Source organism: Lepisma saccharinum, chromosome 27, assembly GCF_977018435.1.
Source record: "Lepisma saccharinum chromosome 27, izLepSacc3.1, whole genome shotgun sequence".
In the NCBI taxonomy this organism is placed as follows: domain Eukaryota; kingdom Metazoa; phylum Arthropoda; class Insecta; order Zygentoma; family Lepismatidae; genus Lepisma; species Lepisma saccharinum.
In genome coordinates this window covers 52,054,648-52,073,630 of record NC_139255.1, presented here as the reverse complement: position 1 = coordinate 52,073,630, position 18,983 = coordinate 52,054,648, and the positions used below count along the sequence as shown (strand labels likewise).

Here is an 18,983-nt window from a genome sequence, read left to right as displayed (position 1 = left end):
CATGTTGCTGCCTCTCGCCATAGCCCCCTCCCCCCGAAAGTTGATGGTTTAGCGGTTTCAGCCCCCAAAGTTGATGGTCTAGAACATTTCAAATGTGTATTTAAAGTTAAGTTCATGTGGCACAATTCAGAGTAAACTTTACAAGAGAAGCAAAATAATACGTTAGATCCTCTTAAGCAAAATTATTTGGCGGGCTCTGCCCCCACATCGTTAACATTGCGGGTGCTGGAGCCCCCAAGCCCCATGGAGTCGGCGCGTATGCTTATTAGTAAATCATACCAATGTGGAGTGGTAAAGTTATTTTCTAGTACAATTTAGTTTTGCGAAATGAGTGGACACTTTGATTTTTGTACCAAAATGAACAGCATTACTTATCCCCCCCTCGGAAATGCCCGGCCGGTTCAAATCCGGGAACTTTTCTAACGGTGAAAGCGGCCCCGCGCCCACCCAGCGTCGAATAACATGGGTACCTGGGGGAAACCCTGGGGGGTAAAGGCGGTCAGGGGCGTGATGCTGATCACATCACCCCCAGTCACGACCGGATCAAGAAAGTGTGGGGCGTTACCCCCACACCCCCTATACGCCTTCATGGCGTGGTGCTATGCACAGGGGAACACTTTACCTTTTTTTTTACCCCTCGGAAATGAATACCTATAACATCATTATTACTCTCTCAAATTTTAATTAAAAAAATTTAAACATATCGTTATCTAAAGACTACCTGAATTTCGTAATGGAAGACACGATTTAGCGCCCCCGAAGAGAGGGAAATGAGGGAAGAAAAGCTCCTCTCTCTCTCCTCTCTTTTCCTTCTCTCCCGTCCTTCTCCTTTCTCTCTATAATGATTCATAGAAGGAGAGCATTTCTCTCTATCTCTTCTCTTTCCTATCTTCTTTTTCTGTCCCTTCCTCTAGAAATATTGAAATATGGAAAGTTTTTCTATATCTCTCTCTCCCTCTCCGGAACGGTAGTGGGGTGTCCCTTCCCTTTGTTTTCTCTCTCTCCCTTCTCCCTCTTTCTCTTTCTAGAAAGAAAGTCTCCCCCTCTATCTCTGGGGCGGGCGGATACATCTTCACTCACTCCTTCTTTCATTCTTTCTCTATTGTCTCTCTTTATATATACAGTAAAACCTGTCTATCCCGGAACATGATGGTTCCGAGCAAAATTTTCCGTCTTAATAGTTTTCCTTCTTATACAGGGTTCACTTTAAATACAGTATAGAGCGCTGCAGGAAATAATGGAAAGACAGATTTACATTTCGCATTACTTATACTATACTTATACTAGAGTACTAATGCATGTACGTACATGAATAAAAATGCGATAACTTCATCAATTTCATCATATCATCACTCATCCCCATCTTCGCAAATTATCCAAAAGTGGCACAAAAAGCGAAGTAAAATGGACACTTACAAACATCCATGCCAGGATTCGAACCCGGGACCCCTGGCGTCGTAGCGCGATGTGCATAGAGGGAAAGAGAAAGATTGAAAGATGGAATAAGAGAGGTGAAGAAAGATTGAGATAAAAGTGAAGAAAAAGAGAGATAACAAGAATAATAGAAAGATGGCGAAAGAACAGAGGAGAAATAGACAAAGAAAGGTGGAGAAAAAGGGTAAGAGATGAAAGAAAGAAATGGAATCGTAACAGCTATGAGTATTGTAGCGCATTCTTTCATATCGACAATGTTACCGATAAGCGAGTAGCAACAGAGACGTGTTCCACTTACAGTATTGCATTGTTTTCTTGCGAGCGAAAAAATAAAGGAATAAATTTCCGTCTTACTGAGAATATAAACATCTCGTTGGTCTTTAAATGGTGCTCCGTTTCCGCGTTAAGGAGGTGATTTTCAGGTATAAAAGCGGTCCGTTCTAGTGACTTTATTTTCCGTATTTACAGGTTTCCTTCTTATAGAGGTTCCGGGATATGCAATGTTTACTGTATATATCCCCCTCTCTCTTTCACGGCTATGGTTGTGGCGCGCTCTGTCTTTTACTAAAGGTCTTTTCCACTCTTACGGCTGCTGGCCCTAGTTCTGGCAAGGGTGGTGGGGAGCAGAGATTACGCAGCAAACCAACCAGACAACAGCAGTGGCGCCGAGAGACAAGACGCGGCGCAAAAGAGTACTGCGTGAACCTCGCTCTATTGGCTGCGGCGTTTCTTATCGCGCTGGATTGGTCGCTTCCCCGCTCCCCACTTCCCTTGCCAGCTTATACACACAGAAAACTAATGCATCATATCTATTGATGCACCAGAATGCATTTATTGATGCATTAAAGTGTGTTTTATGGCTTCTTCAAAGAATCAGATTCACATTTGATGCATTTGGGTGCATTTTTGTATGTCGTGAAAGAAACACCAAAGTGCATCATTTGATTCAAGTGAGGATTCCTTTGAGTCGAGATGCACTCCAACGCTGCAACGTCCCCCGGTTGTACACCAGTCGTAAGAAAGTTAGTCCGCTACTCCTTTAGTCGGGGACATGAGAATCTTTGCAAATCATCAGGGCTTGCTGGGTAGAAGAAAAACACAACACAGTATTCAAAGTTAAACGCAGTTTTAATATCACTTACATTTCCTATCGTATTGTGGACTAGGGATGGCCAAACGGATCCGGATCCGAAAATTCCGGATCCGGATCCGGATCTGAAAGTTTCGGATCTGGATCCGGATCCGAAAGTTCCGGATCTGGATCCGGATCCGAGAGTTTCGTATCTCAATCCCATTATAATATTACCACACCTTAAAAGGTATTATGATCTTCGATTACAAAGAAATTTTTCGTTAGTCCTACAAGAATTTTTTCAAGTGTTGTTCCTAAAATACTTTGCTACGCATCGGCTAACACACTCGTGCACAAAAATAATCTTACTTGTTTAACATAAAATGTCAGAGGTGATTTTGTAAATGCCATTGAAACGAATATGTATTCATTCGAATGTATTGGAAATGAAAACACACATAAATGTGAGACATTCCATTCCAGGATGAAACCTTTAACACATATAACAAGATAGAAATGTTATACAAAAATTATACAATTGTTCTACAGTTACAGTTCTACAAATTAAAATAAAACATTATAATATATGCAGTGTTAAATAATTACAAAGTGTAAGACTAACAAGGGAGGTTATCTAAGTATCCCCCTCCGATTTCCATGAAACTTGGCAGTATAGTGGGGCCCAAAGGAAGAATTACGTGTTTTTTTGTTTCAGCTAAAAAACTGTTTTAAGGGGCAAAACCCCCTCAAATGTCAGGATGATGACAAATTGAAGTGAGGATCTGACCCCTGTGTCCCCCTCCGATTTCCATGATACTTGGCAGGTGTATAGTGGGGCCCAATGGAAGAAATACGTGTTTTTTTGTTTCAGCTAAAAAACTGTTTTAAGGGGCAAAACCCCCTCAAATGTCAGGATGATGACAAATTGAAGTGAGGATCTGACCCCTGTGTCCCCCTCCGATTTCCATGACACTTGGCAGGTGTGTGTATAAACGGGCCCAAATGAAGAAATACGTGTTTTTTTTGTTTCGGCAAAAAATTTGTTCTAGGTGGCAACCTCCTCTCAAATGTCAAAATGAGGACAAATTGAAGTGGGGATCTGACCCCTGTGTTCCCCTCCGATTTCCATGAAACGTGGCAGGTGTATAGAGGGGCCCAAAGGAAGAATTACGTGTTTTTTTGTTTCAGCTAAATACTGTTTTAGGGGGCAAAATCCCCTCAAATGTCAAGATGAGGACAAATTGAAGTAAGGATCTGACCCTGTGTCCCCCTCCGATTCTCATGAAATTTGACAGGTGTATAGAGAGGCCCTATCCCCCCTGTTTCTTCCTATGCCATATTTACGTGGTTTCGGGGTCAGATCCCCACTTCAATTTCTCCTCATCTTGACATTTGAGGGGGGAATGAAAACACACATAAATGTGAGACATTCCATTCCAGGATGAAACCTTTAACACATATAACAAGATAGAAATGTTATACAAAAATTATACAATTGTTCTACAGTTACAGTTCTACAAATTAAAATAAAAAAGTTCTGGATCTGGATTTCGGATCCGCTAGGATCCGGATCTGGCCATCCCTACTATACACCTGCCACGTTTGATGGAAATCGGAGGGGAACACAGGGGTCACATCCCCACTTCAATTTGTCCTCATCTTGACATTTGAGAGGTGGTTACCCCCTAGAACAAATTTTTTGCCGAAACAAAAAAAACACGTATTTCTTCATTTCGGCCCTGCAAGTTTCATGGAAATCGGAGGGGGAGACTTAGACCTCCCTTGTAAGAGTATTAATTAATTAAAAATCGCCCACGCGCACACACACACTATATATATATATATGTGTGTGTATGTATATTATATATATACGTATATTAGCAGGTAACAATATGTTTTATAAGCACATTCTTACTTTCCAAAGAAGCGCATGTGGGATGGCAAAACGGATCCGGATCCGAAAATTCCGGATCCGGATCCAAAAGTACCGGATCCGAAAGTACCGGATCCGGATCTGAAAATTCCGGATCCGAAAAATTTTAGGATCCGGATCCTTAGGATCCGGAACCAACCGGGTCCGGATTTCGGATCCGCTAGGATCCGGATCTGGCCATCCCTAATGTGGACTTACAAGCAAGGTACAGATTTGCTTACGTTTCTGCCTGAAGAGGAACAATTCTATAGCATATTAAATCACATCACAATCATTAAACACACTTACATATAGAATTAACGTTGGACAAGACAAACGTAAATACACGAAAGTTTCGGTATTATTTCCGAGTATAGCCAGAATGAAACGAAAATAATTACCAATTACACTATTCGGGCATTCCATTAACCGTTACCACGTTTCTGTTTATTTCTCACCTTCGCCTGTTTTCTAACTGAGTCTGTCGTCAGGTGAAAAACATTCAGGTGGGTTCACTTCCTGTGCTGAGATGAGAAAGTGACGTCAACACGAACAGATTATGACGTATTTCTAAACATATACACAAGTTCCAACCACAACTGTATCAATCTAACTATAGTTGTCTGTGACAGCATCAAAGAAGATGCAGGAAGGTGCATCAAAACGCATCAACTGATGCATTGAAGTGAATCTCGACTGAAAGGAATCCTCACTTGAATCAAATGATGCACTTTGGTGTTTCTTTCACGACATACATAAATGCACCCAAATGCATCAAATGTGAATCGGACTATTTGAAGAAGCCATAAAACAACACTTTAAGCATCAATCAATGCATTCTGGTGCATCAATAGATACGATGCATTTAGTTCTCTGAGTGTAGGGCGCCCGCCGTAAGAGTGGAAAAGAGCTATAGAGATTGGAAAGAGAGAAAATAGGTTTATCATCTCTGTTGGGAGGTGATGACAGTGTTTTAGCAAATGTTTTTTTAGCTTTTTGAGAGGATGTTTTTTGTGGATTCTTACACTTTTAATGTGTGTGTTCTGTGCAGACCCCTTAACAACACTGGACTTCAAACTTTTTCAAGGACTTTTTACACCAATTTTTTAACTCCTAGGTGAGCATTTTAGATAAGAGGCTATTTCCCCGTATACATTGAAGGATGCAAAATGGCCATATGTACCAAAGCATCTAACAATTTCAATACATTCACTCGTAACTAGTTTCATCATATTTTCATGGTTATAACCCCCCCGAAAGGATTGTTGTGTTTTCCCTTGTGGACATATAGTCCCCGACTAAAAAGGTGGATTTTAATCGAACACTGTCTTAATGTCAACAGCATTCTTCTTAATATACTTACTCTCCTTGTGCCTATAAAGTGGGTAGTTTTCCTTGAGCATTTCCTCCATGATTTCCAGTGATCCTTTTCCCAAGTGATGGCCATAACGAATTCCACAAGGCTAAGGAATACGAATATCTGGAAAAAACAGAAAATGTTTGAATCACAAAGTTAACGATATAACCTATTATTGTAAGACTCTTCCTCCGGAACGAATGAGGAGAAAGAACACTTCACACCCCTCTTAAGTAATAGACTGTTCTGGACTTTTGGCGCACAAAGGATGCAGTCGGCGGTTAGGTGTTATCACGTCACGTCTTTGCGGTTCGTGTTCGCGCGCTCGTTCCTGGCAAAACTTGGAAAATTTGCAGTGACACGAGCAGTTGACATTATTTATATTTCGTTACGTTGAAACGCGGAATTGAATAGTGAGTTCGATCCCAAAAAAGAACTTGAACTGTGAACTTGCAGCCTAGAGGAAAAAAATATAAATATGCTGACCAAGGCAGTAATTTATTTTATTAAAAACATAAACTAAACGTAACGTTTCAACCTTCTAGCAAGGTCTTCATCAGACTCTGTATCAAGTACAAAAGTAAACGTTACGTTTAGTTTATGTTTTTAATAAAATAAATTACTGCCTTGGTCAGCATATTTAAATTTTTTTCATAATAATGGAAACAAGGCTTAATGGTGTTATAACCTAGAGGAAGGAAAGAGTTGCAGCGTAACCGGATCGGATCGTGGAGAGGTGGCTTCTACAGACTGAAGCGGAATGATCAGGAAGTGCATTTAAGAAATTAGGAAGATACGTCAACAGTGGTTTTGTTAGTGATAAGTGAGCCTTGTTTAAGTGTCGAGAGCTCTCGAAAATATGGTTTATGGCTTATTAGCGTCAGTCAGTATAAGGTAACAAGTACAGCGCTGATCTACAAAAAGCTAGCTAGCTAAAACCGTGAGTAATATTCCCAATGTGTTACATTGTTTTTATTCTGTGTTCATTTTATGCAAGGTTTATACATTGAAACTTCACCGAGACAATCAGGGCATTCTCTGTATATTCCTGTATCTGGATTTTCCGGTGTAAAGCAGGTGAAGGAGACTTAACAAGGGCCTCCTTGCGATTGTTTAAGTAAAAATAGAATCTGAGTAATAAAAATATGTGAAAGGTAATTTTCATCTTTGCTTCACTCATTTAATTTTGTAAAAAACTGAAAAATCCTGCTTCTATCTTGAACGAAAGCAGGCAAACGCATTTCAAAACCAAAATACGCTTATTATCGTTATAACGACAGGGAATCTCAACATACCAACAAGAAGCTTACTAGTTATTACTAGTTCGAAATTATCAAAACGGGCGATAGTTTAAAAAATTCGTTCATTATTTTGACTTTTAACTAAAGAGCAATGAAACAGTGCCTATTATTGCGTAAAATCAAGAAAAGTACGTTCTACGGTAAATTAACACGATAATAGAAGCAAAGAAGTCTCAGTAAACATGGGTCTGCAAACGAGCCGTTTTCGTGCGAATGTGTGGTTACAAGGAGGTAAAATGTACTCTTCGTTTCTGTAAGGTTCCATTTTCACTTTGCAGTACAGCACAACTGACGTGACTCCCACAGTACGATCAGACTGTGTACTGACTGTATCCATCCTGTTTGATTACAGCGCCACCTCTCGGACATGTTCTGTTTTGTAAACAAAGAGCAAACCTCGGAACGCGCAAGGGGTAAAGCACTCGGTGTTTACAAAATGCAATCAGTGACGGCTTCTAACCACACATTCGCACACATTATTAGCATTTTACCAACTAGGACGACGTTTACAAACAATGAAGTCAGTGGCGGCTTGTAACCACACATTCGCAATTATCTCGGAAACGGCTCGTTTGCAGACCCATGTTTACTGAGACTTTTTTGCTTCTATTATCGTGTACTTTCAACGGTGTCAGTTTGCGCTGTTACTTATGATACACCCTGTAGTTAATGAAAGAAAGCCAAAGTGAACATAATAGCCAAAATTTCTTTATTTTCCGAATGCTTTGCCAGGTTATTGATATTTTCGGAGCGGACTTTTCTATTTCCGGTGGGGGGGGGGTATTTTCCTCCCCGGGCCACTCCCTGAATTCATCACTGCTTACATAATTGCTACTACCGACTGGAAATTTTGGGGGAGTTGGCACCCCCTCGCACTCCTTTAGTGCCGCGTATGAATAAATAGCTTAACGACATCCTCACCATGCACGCGAATATCCACACATCTATGGCCTTCAGATAGGAGACGGGCGGCAGCGACTTCTGGATGGCGGCAAACGTCGTTGACAACGTCAGCAGGGTTGTTATCGCCAGGGCCACCCTCCCTGGAACGGCCGTGACGTCAATCCAGAAGGAAAGCCAGGAGATGGTGACGAGGATTCCAGAAGGGAAGTACACCTGCCAGATGAAGTAATTGTAGCGTCTCTGGAGATTCACCACGAATCCCAGGCAGTCGTAGCCTCCTGAGGAATCAAAAACCAGTGGCTTATTATGAAAATTCAATTCAATTCAATTCAATGGTCTTTATTCTTGGGCGAGGTTCAGCAAATGCTGATCTACCACCTAACCCGACAAAGAAAAATGTAGCAAAGTACCTAGGTACATTATTATACATGAAGATTATAAGACACTACATAAGTAAAATAACATAGAAGAAACTATAAAGAAAAACTACTACTACACAAAGAAAATCACAAAAAGAAAACAGATGACAAAATATATACAGTGCGTGGGTGCTAATAAATGAAAAGATAATAATATACATGTGTTAACTTAGTTTCGGTCCAGTTTTTTCAATAATTCACAGGAAACAGTTTTTAATCATATGTGGTCTTACTTTGCTTCTGATCATCAATCAGCGAATCATATGCGGCCCTACGAAAGTGTTTGTAGTTCAGTTGTTTTATTTCGTTCGGGAGTGCATTCCAGATTTTAGGTGCCATGTAACTGAATGAAGATTGCGCAACAGAAGTTCTGCAGCGAGGTATATGGAGATTAGCGGCGCTTCTGGTGGAGTATGAGTGCGTTTCACTCCTGGCTTTAAGCTTTACACTCAGATAGTCCGGTATGTTTTTATTTATAACATTGCAAGTAATGCAGGTCATGTGCAGTTCTCTCCGTCTTGCCATGTTGAGAATTTTGTGCTGATTAGCTTGGATTACAGCAAAAGGCTATGAAGGTACAGTGGGATCCATGAGTATTACCGTACAAATTGTCCATGACCATTTTCATTATTTTTTCTCTTACATCCTATGTGTTTTTAGCGATGGATTTTTATATATGCTGGTGCAGAAGTTGTCAACAGCTTGCTTTGAGTTTTCTTTTAATTCTTGAAGCTCTTATTGGGTCAAATAAAGTGCACGAAGATGGTGATGGACAATTTGCACGGTAATACTCATGGATCCCACTGTACGTATGTTTGGACAAAAAGTGATAGACACATGAGACTTAACACTACGATACGGTCCAGGCATTATGCATGGCTACTAGGTTTGGCCTTCACTGCCAGAAGAAGAGAAAGCACGAACAGATATATTCTGTGAACAGCTTTTCTTTATCGTGCTTCATTGAACATGATGTTTTGATTGTGCCATCAACCAGCCCTGGCCCAAAACCATGGTAACTGTTGAAGTTTTTGCGTGCGATGACGTGTGACCGGCCAAGTGAATGCATCACTTCAATGTGAAGTCACGTGAAATGACAAAACGACAATGTTGCAGTATGCAGATATTAAACACCAGAACAAGAACAATGTCTAGATGAGGTTGTGTACTACAGGCTATGGAAAAGGAGATGCGATAACCACTAACGCCGTCAAACGGTTGGGCGGGAACTTTACGTCACATACCATGAAGAAGTAATAGGATCTGAGCTGATTATGTCCTTTGCGATTAGTCCACTCAGAATTAGTTCACTTCATCAAATGATTTACTAAATCTCATCAATTTACATTGTCGAATTCATTATTTGAGTTTTTTTTTTTTTTTTGGTTTAGGGCCGTTTTTTCAATGTTCAGTTAAGGTTCATGTTAGCACGTAACTGGAAGTTAGTGAAAATTTCTGTTTTTCAATGTACAGTTAGCTTGTAACTGGAACTCTGGTGGCGATTATCTTTACTGGTGCTTCTTCTTGCAGTTACGTGACGTCATGTATAAATAAATGAATAGTGACTCCAAAATGCGATTTATCATTCGTATGTGACGTCCATGATGGAACCAAGGTTTCCAAGAACTTACGTCAATGAACTAACTAGTGGCAACCACAACGTATAGTGGAACCACAAGCAAAGAAACCTGCGCAGACTCGCGACTCCTGTGCACCGTACTCCAGTGTGGAGGGGAGGGGGAGAGTGGAGCATGCTCTCTTATAGTCCGAGTTAAACGGAAGAGGAGGAAGGTTCTTTTTCTTGTGGTCGCTCTTGTAAGTAAGGGGAACTGTGATTGACCATTCATCTATTTTATCACTTCTTCATAATCTCAATTGACTTAAATGGCCGGAAGAGCAAAGTAAATTTATCAAATATAAATACAAAGACGTACCGTTTAATAAATAACCAAAATGGAATGAAAAGTTAGCAGTTTGTATTTTTATTGCTTTATGTGAATATGTAGGGAAAAAGCGAGAGAGAATTGTACACCAATGGCAAAGAAATGGTAGGCGAAGTATTTACCAGGATTATACTCCCTACATTCCTGCTCATAATAAGGAGTCGAAGGTATCTTGCTTAAGGATCTTTCTTCGATGTAAACCTAAAAGTTGACTTTTCAGATTACGTACTTCTAATCTGTGTACATAATCTTCAGGGCAGAAATGCGCACTGCAGATTCTAGCATTAGCATGATTCACGTTAGCGTTTCCACACGAATCCAAAGCTCGGTGACCGAAGAATCCTTTTGAAAAACGTAAATAACGTATATATTATGTTCAACGTACTTGGAAAATGTATCTTGTGTTGAACTAAAATAAATAATAATAACAAGTGGTGTGCGGTATCTCGGAAAGTCGGAACCGGGATAGGAAAGAAAAATTCCGTCCCTATCACGACTTCAGCAAATGACTTCCCTAAATTTCTGGATCCCGAACAGTCGGGAAATACCGAATGGTCATTTTAAAACGGTATTAATTCTTGACGTTTTCTACATTGCAAGTGTCTGGAACTTATCGGAAATTGTTAGTTTTCATTCCAGAAATGCAAAGAAAATCACTTAAGGTGAAAATGAGAATTTGAGATTTCCCGACTAGTCGAGAAATTGTGAATATTTCCCGTCCCGAATGTCGAGATTTAAAAATAATTCCCATTCCGATCAAAAATATTCTGTCCCGCATAACAATAAGTACCTATCTATATTTATTTTCAATTTGTGTGAAGCCACAAAATGTAAATGGGTGGAAATGCTCATTAGTGTACTCGATTTCGTGTGTTCAGTTTCTGGCATGGTTTCCTATCTGCATAGTGCAACACTAGCGCATAGATTTGGAATTCATTTCATGGATAAATTCACCTCTTACCGTCGTTTCGTCATTACGAGTAAACAACGGATTGGCCCAACCTATACTTCTAATAACCTTGCCATCAACTTCCTGCCAATGCGGAGAAGCTAATCAAACACTTAATAATTTATTTTTTGAATGTCCCTTAAAACAACAACACCGAGAGTCTTTATATAAAACCTTACAACATGCACAGGTTCCTTTTCTGATATCGTTATCTACATTAATATCTGAACCTTTCACTGCAGTTACTGGATTCTTTATAGTTTCGCTAGAAAACATAGGTTTACAATCTAAACAGCCGTGATGACCCGCACGCCAATTTAAATCAATAAGACCTCGTTATACCATAAGACCAGAATGGACTACAACACTCATTAGTGTTTCGAAGAAAGTGAATGATATTCATCAACAGTTTAGAACATATATAATAGCAATAATACCTGAATTCAGCAATTTTGGCTAAAATCGCAAACGCGATGTGAGCCAAAAATAAAGAAGAAGAAGAATGTTTCGGACATGTGTCCAGTTTTCAATTAAATATGTTGTTTGTTCAACGTTTGGCTTTTATCTTGTTGCATTACCATGCTCCTCACTCGAACCTATAATCTTTGCGCTGTAGACAGGATATATCTGTTCACGGTTTCTCGTCTTTTCGCAGTGAAGGCCAAAGCTAGTGGTCATGCACTAATGCCTGGAGGGTATCACACTGGGTTTTAACTTTGTCTATGTAGATATTTTTTAAACGTTTAAAAATAAAATTATTCTCTGCATGAACGTCCAGTTACTAAGGTGCAAAAAGACAAGTTTTGTACGAAGTATAAACAATCATGGATAAAAGATAGCTGTGGACTCGCTTTCAAGAATTTTCGATGTGGGTATTTATTGAATCGAAAAAAATAACGCATTTTGTTCATTACAGACGATCTATGGAGTTAATTATAGGAAATTCATAAAAAGGGGATTTTCTTTTCGAAATTACAAGGTGTACTGGCAACATTGGTCGTGTCAGAATGCAGTGCAGTACACTACATCTGGCTATGTTAAACAATCAAGAAAAGATTTGAAAAAAAGAAGACTAACCTACCTATGGCTACACTTCAAATTTGTCATAAAATTTCCACTTTTGGATGTGGATTTTCCTTCACCAACTTCATGTAGCAACACTGCCTCTGCCAAGCGCGGCACAGAAACAGGATTGAACAAGCAGTTGTCTCTCGCCAACGTTGTTTGCACCGTTGGAACTGAGCATGTAGGACACGTGCTTTTAAATAGCCAGTAACTTAGACTTTCTCACCCTCCCCGCATACAATCGGGGAGGAGACCCGGTCGCCAGAAGGGTGCGGTGGAGGACGATCAGTGGCGTACATATACCAACCTTTAAGTTTTTTTAAAATAATTTACTCACATTCTGGTTTAGAAGTTTGTTTTAATAGTTTGTATAATATATAACGAGAAACTACCTACATATTAAAGCTAAATGTAAAAAGAAAATAAATGAAAGAAAGTTCGTTTACCAGGGCTCTACTTACCTTGTGCGTCTCCAAAATCCCACATCAACGTACAGTCTGTTGGCGAAACGGAAGTGACGTCAAATTGCGGAGTAGGCGGCATTGTAGTATCCATTTTGACATCTTTCTCTAGCTTGAGTTTAAGGTGATGGTTCGTGTAGGCATCTGAGAATAATTTTGACAGCGTTGTGTAAGTGTATAACACATAAATTGTTTTTTATCATAGCTTGCTAGTCATTCAAGAATGCACAAATGGAAGAAGAAGAAAGTCAAAAGCATGAAATTTGGTGTCTACACTTGTATATTTTATTACTAATATCAATACCATACCCTGCAATATTAGAGAAGTCTTCAGTTGGCAGAGCGGAAGACCAAGAATGCCAACTTTAATGAACATGTAAGATGGAATGAAATCACCTTTGGAAATAGCTGTACAAAGAAAGTTATTTGTATCTTGCACCGTTGGAACTGAAAACTAAAAATGTTAAAATATACTCAATCATGTAGAAATGGCCAAATATGCATAATATGTCATAAAAGCCTGGTGCAAATTCTCAGAAATGTGGCTGTAAAAAGTGTAGGAAGCATTTTTGAGGAAAAGCGGGCAAACAACATTTTCTGAATGTAATTTATGTGCTGATTCCGAATATTTTGTTTGCCACTCTCGATTTTGATGTTATGTGCTTCAAATCGCTAAAAAACAAAATGGCGGCCATACGAAATGAGCTCCAAATAACTTTTGAAGGAACAGAAACAAAATAGTGATCTTGGTGTCAAACATTATGTTTTTGGGTATGCTGAATCCCAATATTATGTTTTCTAATCTGAAATTTGAAGCTATTTGCTCCAAATCGCTAAAAAACAAAATGGCGGCAATACGAAATGAGGTCCTAATAACTTTTGAAGAAGCAGAAAGAAAATTGTGTTCTTGGTGTCAAACATTATGTTTTTGGGTATGCTGAATCCGAATATTATGTTTCTAATCTGACATTTTTGAAAATTGTTGTTGTTTTTTTCCTCTTTTTTAAACAAAAGAACCACAAAAATTACTAAACCTATAATATTTTTTTATTTTTTTTTTACTTTATTTCAGAATGATAGAAACATCGAACCATGAATCCACTTATAAATTTGAAAAGACTTGCACCTGTGAGCCATCATCTTCAGATGTTTCTAATCAGTTCCTCCAGAACATTGCCACGAACAAAGGATTTAGCTACTCGAAATATTCAAGATACTCTCCTCAAAGCTGAAACACTGGGCCAGGTAAAGCTAGACACCTTCGTGAAGGAAAGGATGATGGCCCCTGGTAAAAGTCACACACAAGTCAAGTTAAGTGATCCTCTACATAAGTCAAATGCAAAGACCTTCAAGTCCATCTATGAAGTTAAATTGGTAGTAAGTGGCAAGGAAACCATTTTGAAAACTGACAGGAATATTCTCCAGCGCCTCGTAACTGCCTATGAGGCAGGTCGTAATGTGGATCTAAATCGCATTTTGTGTCATGAACTAATGCCAATTCCAATCTCCCTTGCCAACACAAACGGAAGTCTGAGAACAGGAAACAAAGCCATTCTAGCTGATGTGATGACCAAGGATGTAATTTGTCCACCTGATAAATCAATTCCGTCTGCGTCATGCCTTATAATAGATGGTCAAGCATTAGTTGTTGCACTTGGAAAGCCTGCAGGAGTTTTTAAACTTTGGTCAACTGGCAGATGCATTTCTTAACCTTGTTGTTTCTATGGGAAGAAGCTTTAAGAGGATTGATGTCACCTTTGATATATAACGCATCAAGGCTGGAACAAGGGATAGGGGCTTGAAACATGCTCATTTAGTAAGGAGAGTAATAGAAAATGGATCCGTGCCAATAACTAACAAATTCGTTGACTTTCTTGCTAACTCGGAGAATAAAAAAGATTTGGCCTGTTTTCTCTCTAATCATTTGATCAACAATGCTCCTGAAGACAAAATATTTGTGGTTTCCGGTGGACTTCACAAGGAGGATGACGTACGAACAAACAATCGTGATTTGTCTATTGAAGGATTGCAGGCAAACCACGAAGAGGCGGACACGCGCATTGTAGTTCACTGTCTTAATTCTGGTGCTGATAACATTGTTGTCTCAGCACGTGATGCAGATGTATTAGTGCAATAAGTAGATTAGATGTACGAAATTGTGGTTGCGAGCAGGACCATACATTCCAGTACATGAAGTCAGGCAGAAGGTTTCATTTACGGATCCTGTCTTCGAAACTCTCATCCCATTCCACGCCATAACAGGATGCGACACAGTATCCTACATTGCTGGGATCAGTAAGAAGACAGCATGGAAAATATTTAACACTACTAAATCTTGGTGTTGACGAATTGAAACAAGAAACAGCACACAAGGCAGAGAAGTTCATATGCAAGTTGTATGGTGTACCAGAGGCAAGCAGCTGTGATGAAGCCAGAGTAAAGCTGTTCAGCAAAGGAAAAACACCACAAGTACTGCCCCCCCCCCCCCCAATACCGATGCTCTACGGTTACATGTACAACAGGTCCACTATCAAGCCATGGTGTGGAGGCAGTCGGTCATACCAAAACCTGTGTTACCACCACCTACTATCTTGGGATGAAAAATGGTTGATGGACAGCTCCTTCCAAAACTTCAATCGCTGCCACCAATTCCACAACCCTGCTACGACATTGTCACCTGTGGATGTTTGGGTGGTTGTATATCCGCTACATGCTCCTGCAGGAAATGCCAGCTTGTATGTACTGCAGCTTGCAAATGTGCAGATACTGGCACTAAGGAGTGCATGAATATTCGTGACTAGAAAAATGTTATACTATTTTTGTAGGCAAAATAAGGTTGAATAAGGATAACGTGCGGTTTTATCATACACTGGTACTGTTAATATTTCAATATGGTCTTATGCTTTGAATAATATTATTATTTTGCATCTTTTCTTCAGAAATGTTCAATACTTTTTTCTGTATTAAAAACCTACTGTTACACTGTTTTATTCCTAGTTCAAAAGTATGGATACGAAACATTGCATGGATGCACGTAGCCGCCATTTTCTTTTTTAGCGATTTGGAACAAACAACTTAAAATTTCAGATTAGAAAACATAATATTTGGATTCAGCATGCCCAAAAACATAATGTTTGACACCAAGATCACTATTTTGTTTCTGCTCCTTCAAAAGTAAATAGGAACTCATTTCGTATGGCCGCCATTTTGTTTTTTAGCGATTTGGAGCACATAGTTTAAAATTTCAGATTAGAAAACATAATATTTGGATTCAGGATACCAAAAAACATAATGTTTGACACCAAGATCACTATTTTCTTTCTGCTCCCTCAAAAGTTATTAGGACCTCATTTCGTATTGCCGCCATTTTGTTTTTTTTAGCAATTTGGAGCACATAGCTTAAAATTTCAGATTAGAAAACATAATATTTGGATTCAGCATACCCAAAAACATAATGTTTGACACCAAGATCACTATTTTGTTTCTGCTCCTTCAAAAGTTAGTTGGAACCCATTTCGTATGGCCGCCATTTTGTTTTTTAGCGATTTGAAGCATATAACACCAAAATCGAGAGTGGCAAACAAAATATTCGTAATCAGCACATCAAATACATTCAGAAAATGTTGTTTGCCCGCTTTTCCTCAAAAATGCTTCCTACAGTCAGAATTTTCGAAAATTGTCCCAGTCTATAACGAAGCACATTAATTAGTTCTTCACGTCATGAAGTGCTATGTATATTTCACGAACACACCATTCTCATAAAATATAATACATTGTAAGAGTTATTAAATCTTAACTCTACTAATGGTTCTTAGAACTCCACCAGAGCGCAGGTCTATGGATTAAAACAATGATAGTAATGCCAATGTTACCTAATGACTTAAAATGGAATTGGGAAGATTAATTTCTTATCGAATAAGTTCCTGTGTTGCTGTTTTTGTGCACGAAATATGTGGTCACATGGTCACAAACATTCCATGTCAACAACAATACATTTCTACTTGTTTCTTTATGAGGAGAAGAAGCATGCCAGAATTACTACTATTATCGACATTTTGAACACGAACCTAACACGCAAGCTGTTTCGTAAATTTTCACTGCAGGCAGATGAAGTCGTGGCTTTTCAAAACCACACAAGTAGAGTAAATTTTACACTTTCACTGCCATGGAGGATTTGGTGAACGTAATCTGCAGGCCAAAGTTGAATACATAGTGCAATGTTTAGTTCCCAATGTCTCCACGCATGATGTGATTTAAATTGTGTTTTTACTTCATAAATAATGTGAATATTTCACATTTGTGATGGTGCCCAAACGGTAGACACCGTGGCCTGTGCAGTCAACAGCAAAGATAATGGTAGGCAAATTGTCCACAGCTATTTTCACTCCTGTGTTGTTTTAAGGAATGAAACTATTTTGGTTCGAAGCAGGCATTGTTCTCTGCTCATTGACGTCTTTATTTTAATTCATTGTCATCACATTGTGTAACTCAGACCAAATAAAATCCTAAAGTGAGAATCATAGAACTTAAGACCTTCTGTAAACAAAAGCACGTGTACCCTAACAGTGTTGCAAACTTATGAAAAAAAAATAATCCACATAGTCTACAAGGTGTAAAAACATTCCATTTGTCAACAGATGCGGAATAAGCAGTGTATCATTGATGACCTGTTGAAAGTTATTGAATGTATGTAAAAAAAAAAAATGTACATCTTGCCTGGTGGCCGACTTTCAGACTAATCACCGAAGTTCTCTGGCTCGAATCCCGGCATGGGTGTTATTTGTGAGTGTCCCTTCATCAATTTCATCTGACGATCATTCATTCCCATCGTCGGGATTAGCCAAAAGTGGAAGAAAAGCAACGCTAAATTTTAAAAAATCAAATACAACATTTACATCTTATCCCCCAGGAGTAAGACGGTTCCGTACGAAAGGATTAATTTTCTCTCATATTTTAATAAAAAAAACCTTGCTAGAAGAATGCAAGATAAATTACGTTTTGAAACCGGGGTTTCTTCATTAAATTTATTTGATGTTTGAAAGTTTTATGATTTATTATTATAGATAATGAAAGTATGCTAATACATATGATTTGATTGACTAAATTAATAATTATTAATTAGATAAAAATAATTGGTTTGATTGATTTGCTTTATTTTACTTCCCCTCTTGTGCCACTTATGGCTAATTTGCGAAGATGGGGATGAATGATGATGATATGATGAAATCGATGAATGGACTGGACATTCACAAACATCAATGCCCAGGCCACGATTCGAACCCGGGACCCTTGGCGTCGTAGCGCGATGTGCTAACCACTCCGTCAGGGGGGCGGCTAACTAATTTGGAATTCAAATATCACCTATCCCTCATAGTCTCGTAACTAATGGCAAATGTGCGTGTCACAACGTGGTTGATCTACACGTCAATGTCACACATTCCAGTATCCTCCAGAGTGTACTTCAACATCTCTAAAGTTACTTCATCCAAAAACACACTCGTATGTCCTTTTCATCCCGTTCAAAAATGCTGGATTATGCAGCAAAGACACCAAGGGAAACTAAAACGGCAACTTAGAGAAGCATAATAGTGGTGAAAGAAGGCTGTAGAATACAGAAATATTTTGAGGCAGTCACATTTTATTGTGCGCTACATATAAAATAAAATGCATATTTGGGGGTGAAGTTTTAAATATTGTCACATTTTTCTTCTCTCTTGTTGAGAGGTGTTCATTTTAAATCAACCTCCCTCACCCTTCGGCCTGCCCTCCTTCACCCGCAAAAGTATTCCGGAGTGTGAGGATGTCACCATCCGGATGGTGAACACCTCTGGATTATAGATCTACTCCTGCGTCCCACCCCCTCCCCCATCCCCGAAGGATCGTCACTGACAATGTGAAATCACACTATCATATGCCGACATTCGACATACCACTTCCGTTTCTGTACTTGACTTAGTGAGAAGTAATGAGGTTGGCAACAGCCTAATAACGGATATCTTCCGCATCATGTAGTCCGTTCTATGAAAGTACGCTAATGGAAGAAAAACGTGTAAATTACATTGGATTATACATTTTAAAATATATTTTCATTAAAGGTTTCTGTCTATAATAATAATACGTGATTATTGTATAAATTACAATCGATCACGTGAACAGCAAGAAAATAG

At 39.1% G+C, this 18,983-nt stretch overlaps 1 protein-coding gene across 1 annotated transcript in view; it reads right to left on the bottom strand.

The window, feature by feature from the left end:
• Nucleotides 1-18,983, bottom strand: part of LOC145980119 (gamma-aminobutyric acid receptor subunit rho-2-like) — a 28,222-nt gene that overhangs the window by 1,693 nt on the left and 7,546 nt on the right. The window contains exons 6-8 of the mRNA XM_083113127.1: nucleotides 12,817-12,960; nucleotides 7,998-8,257; nucleotides 5,782-5,898 (exon numbers count right to left, since the gene is read on the bottom strand). Coding sequence (XP_082969253.1) covers nucleotides 5,782-5,898; nucleotides 7,998-8,257; nucleotides 12,817-12,960 — 521 coding nt within the window. The remainder of the gene's footprint in view (nucleotides 1-5,781; nucleotides 5,899-7,997; nucleotides 8,258-12,816; nucleotides 12,961-18,983) is intronic.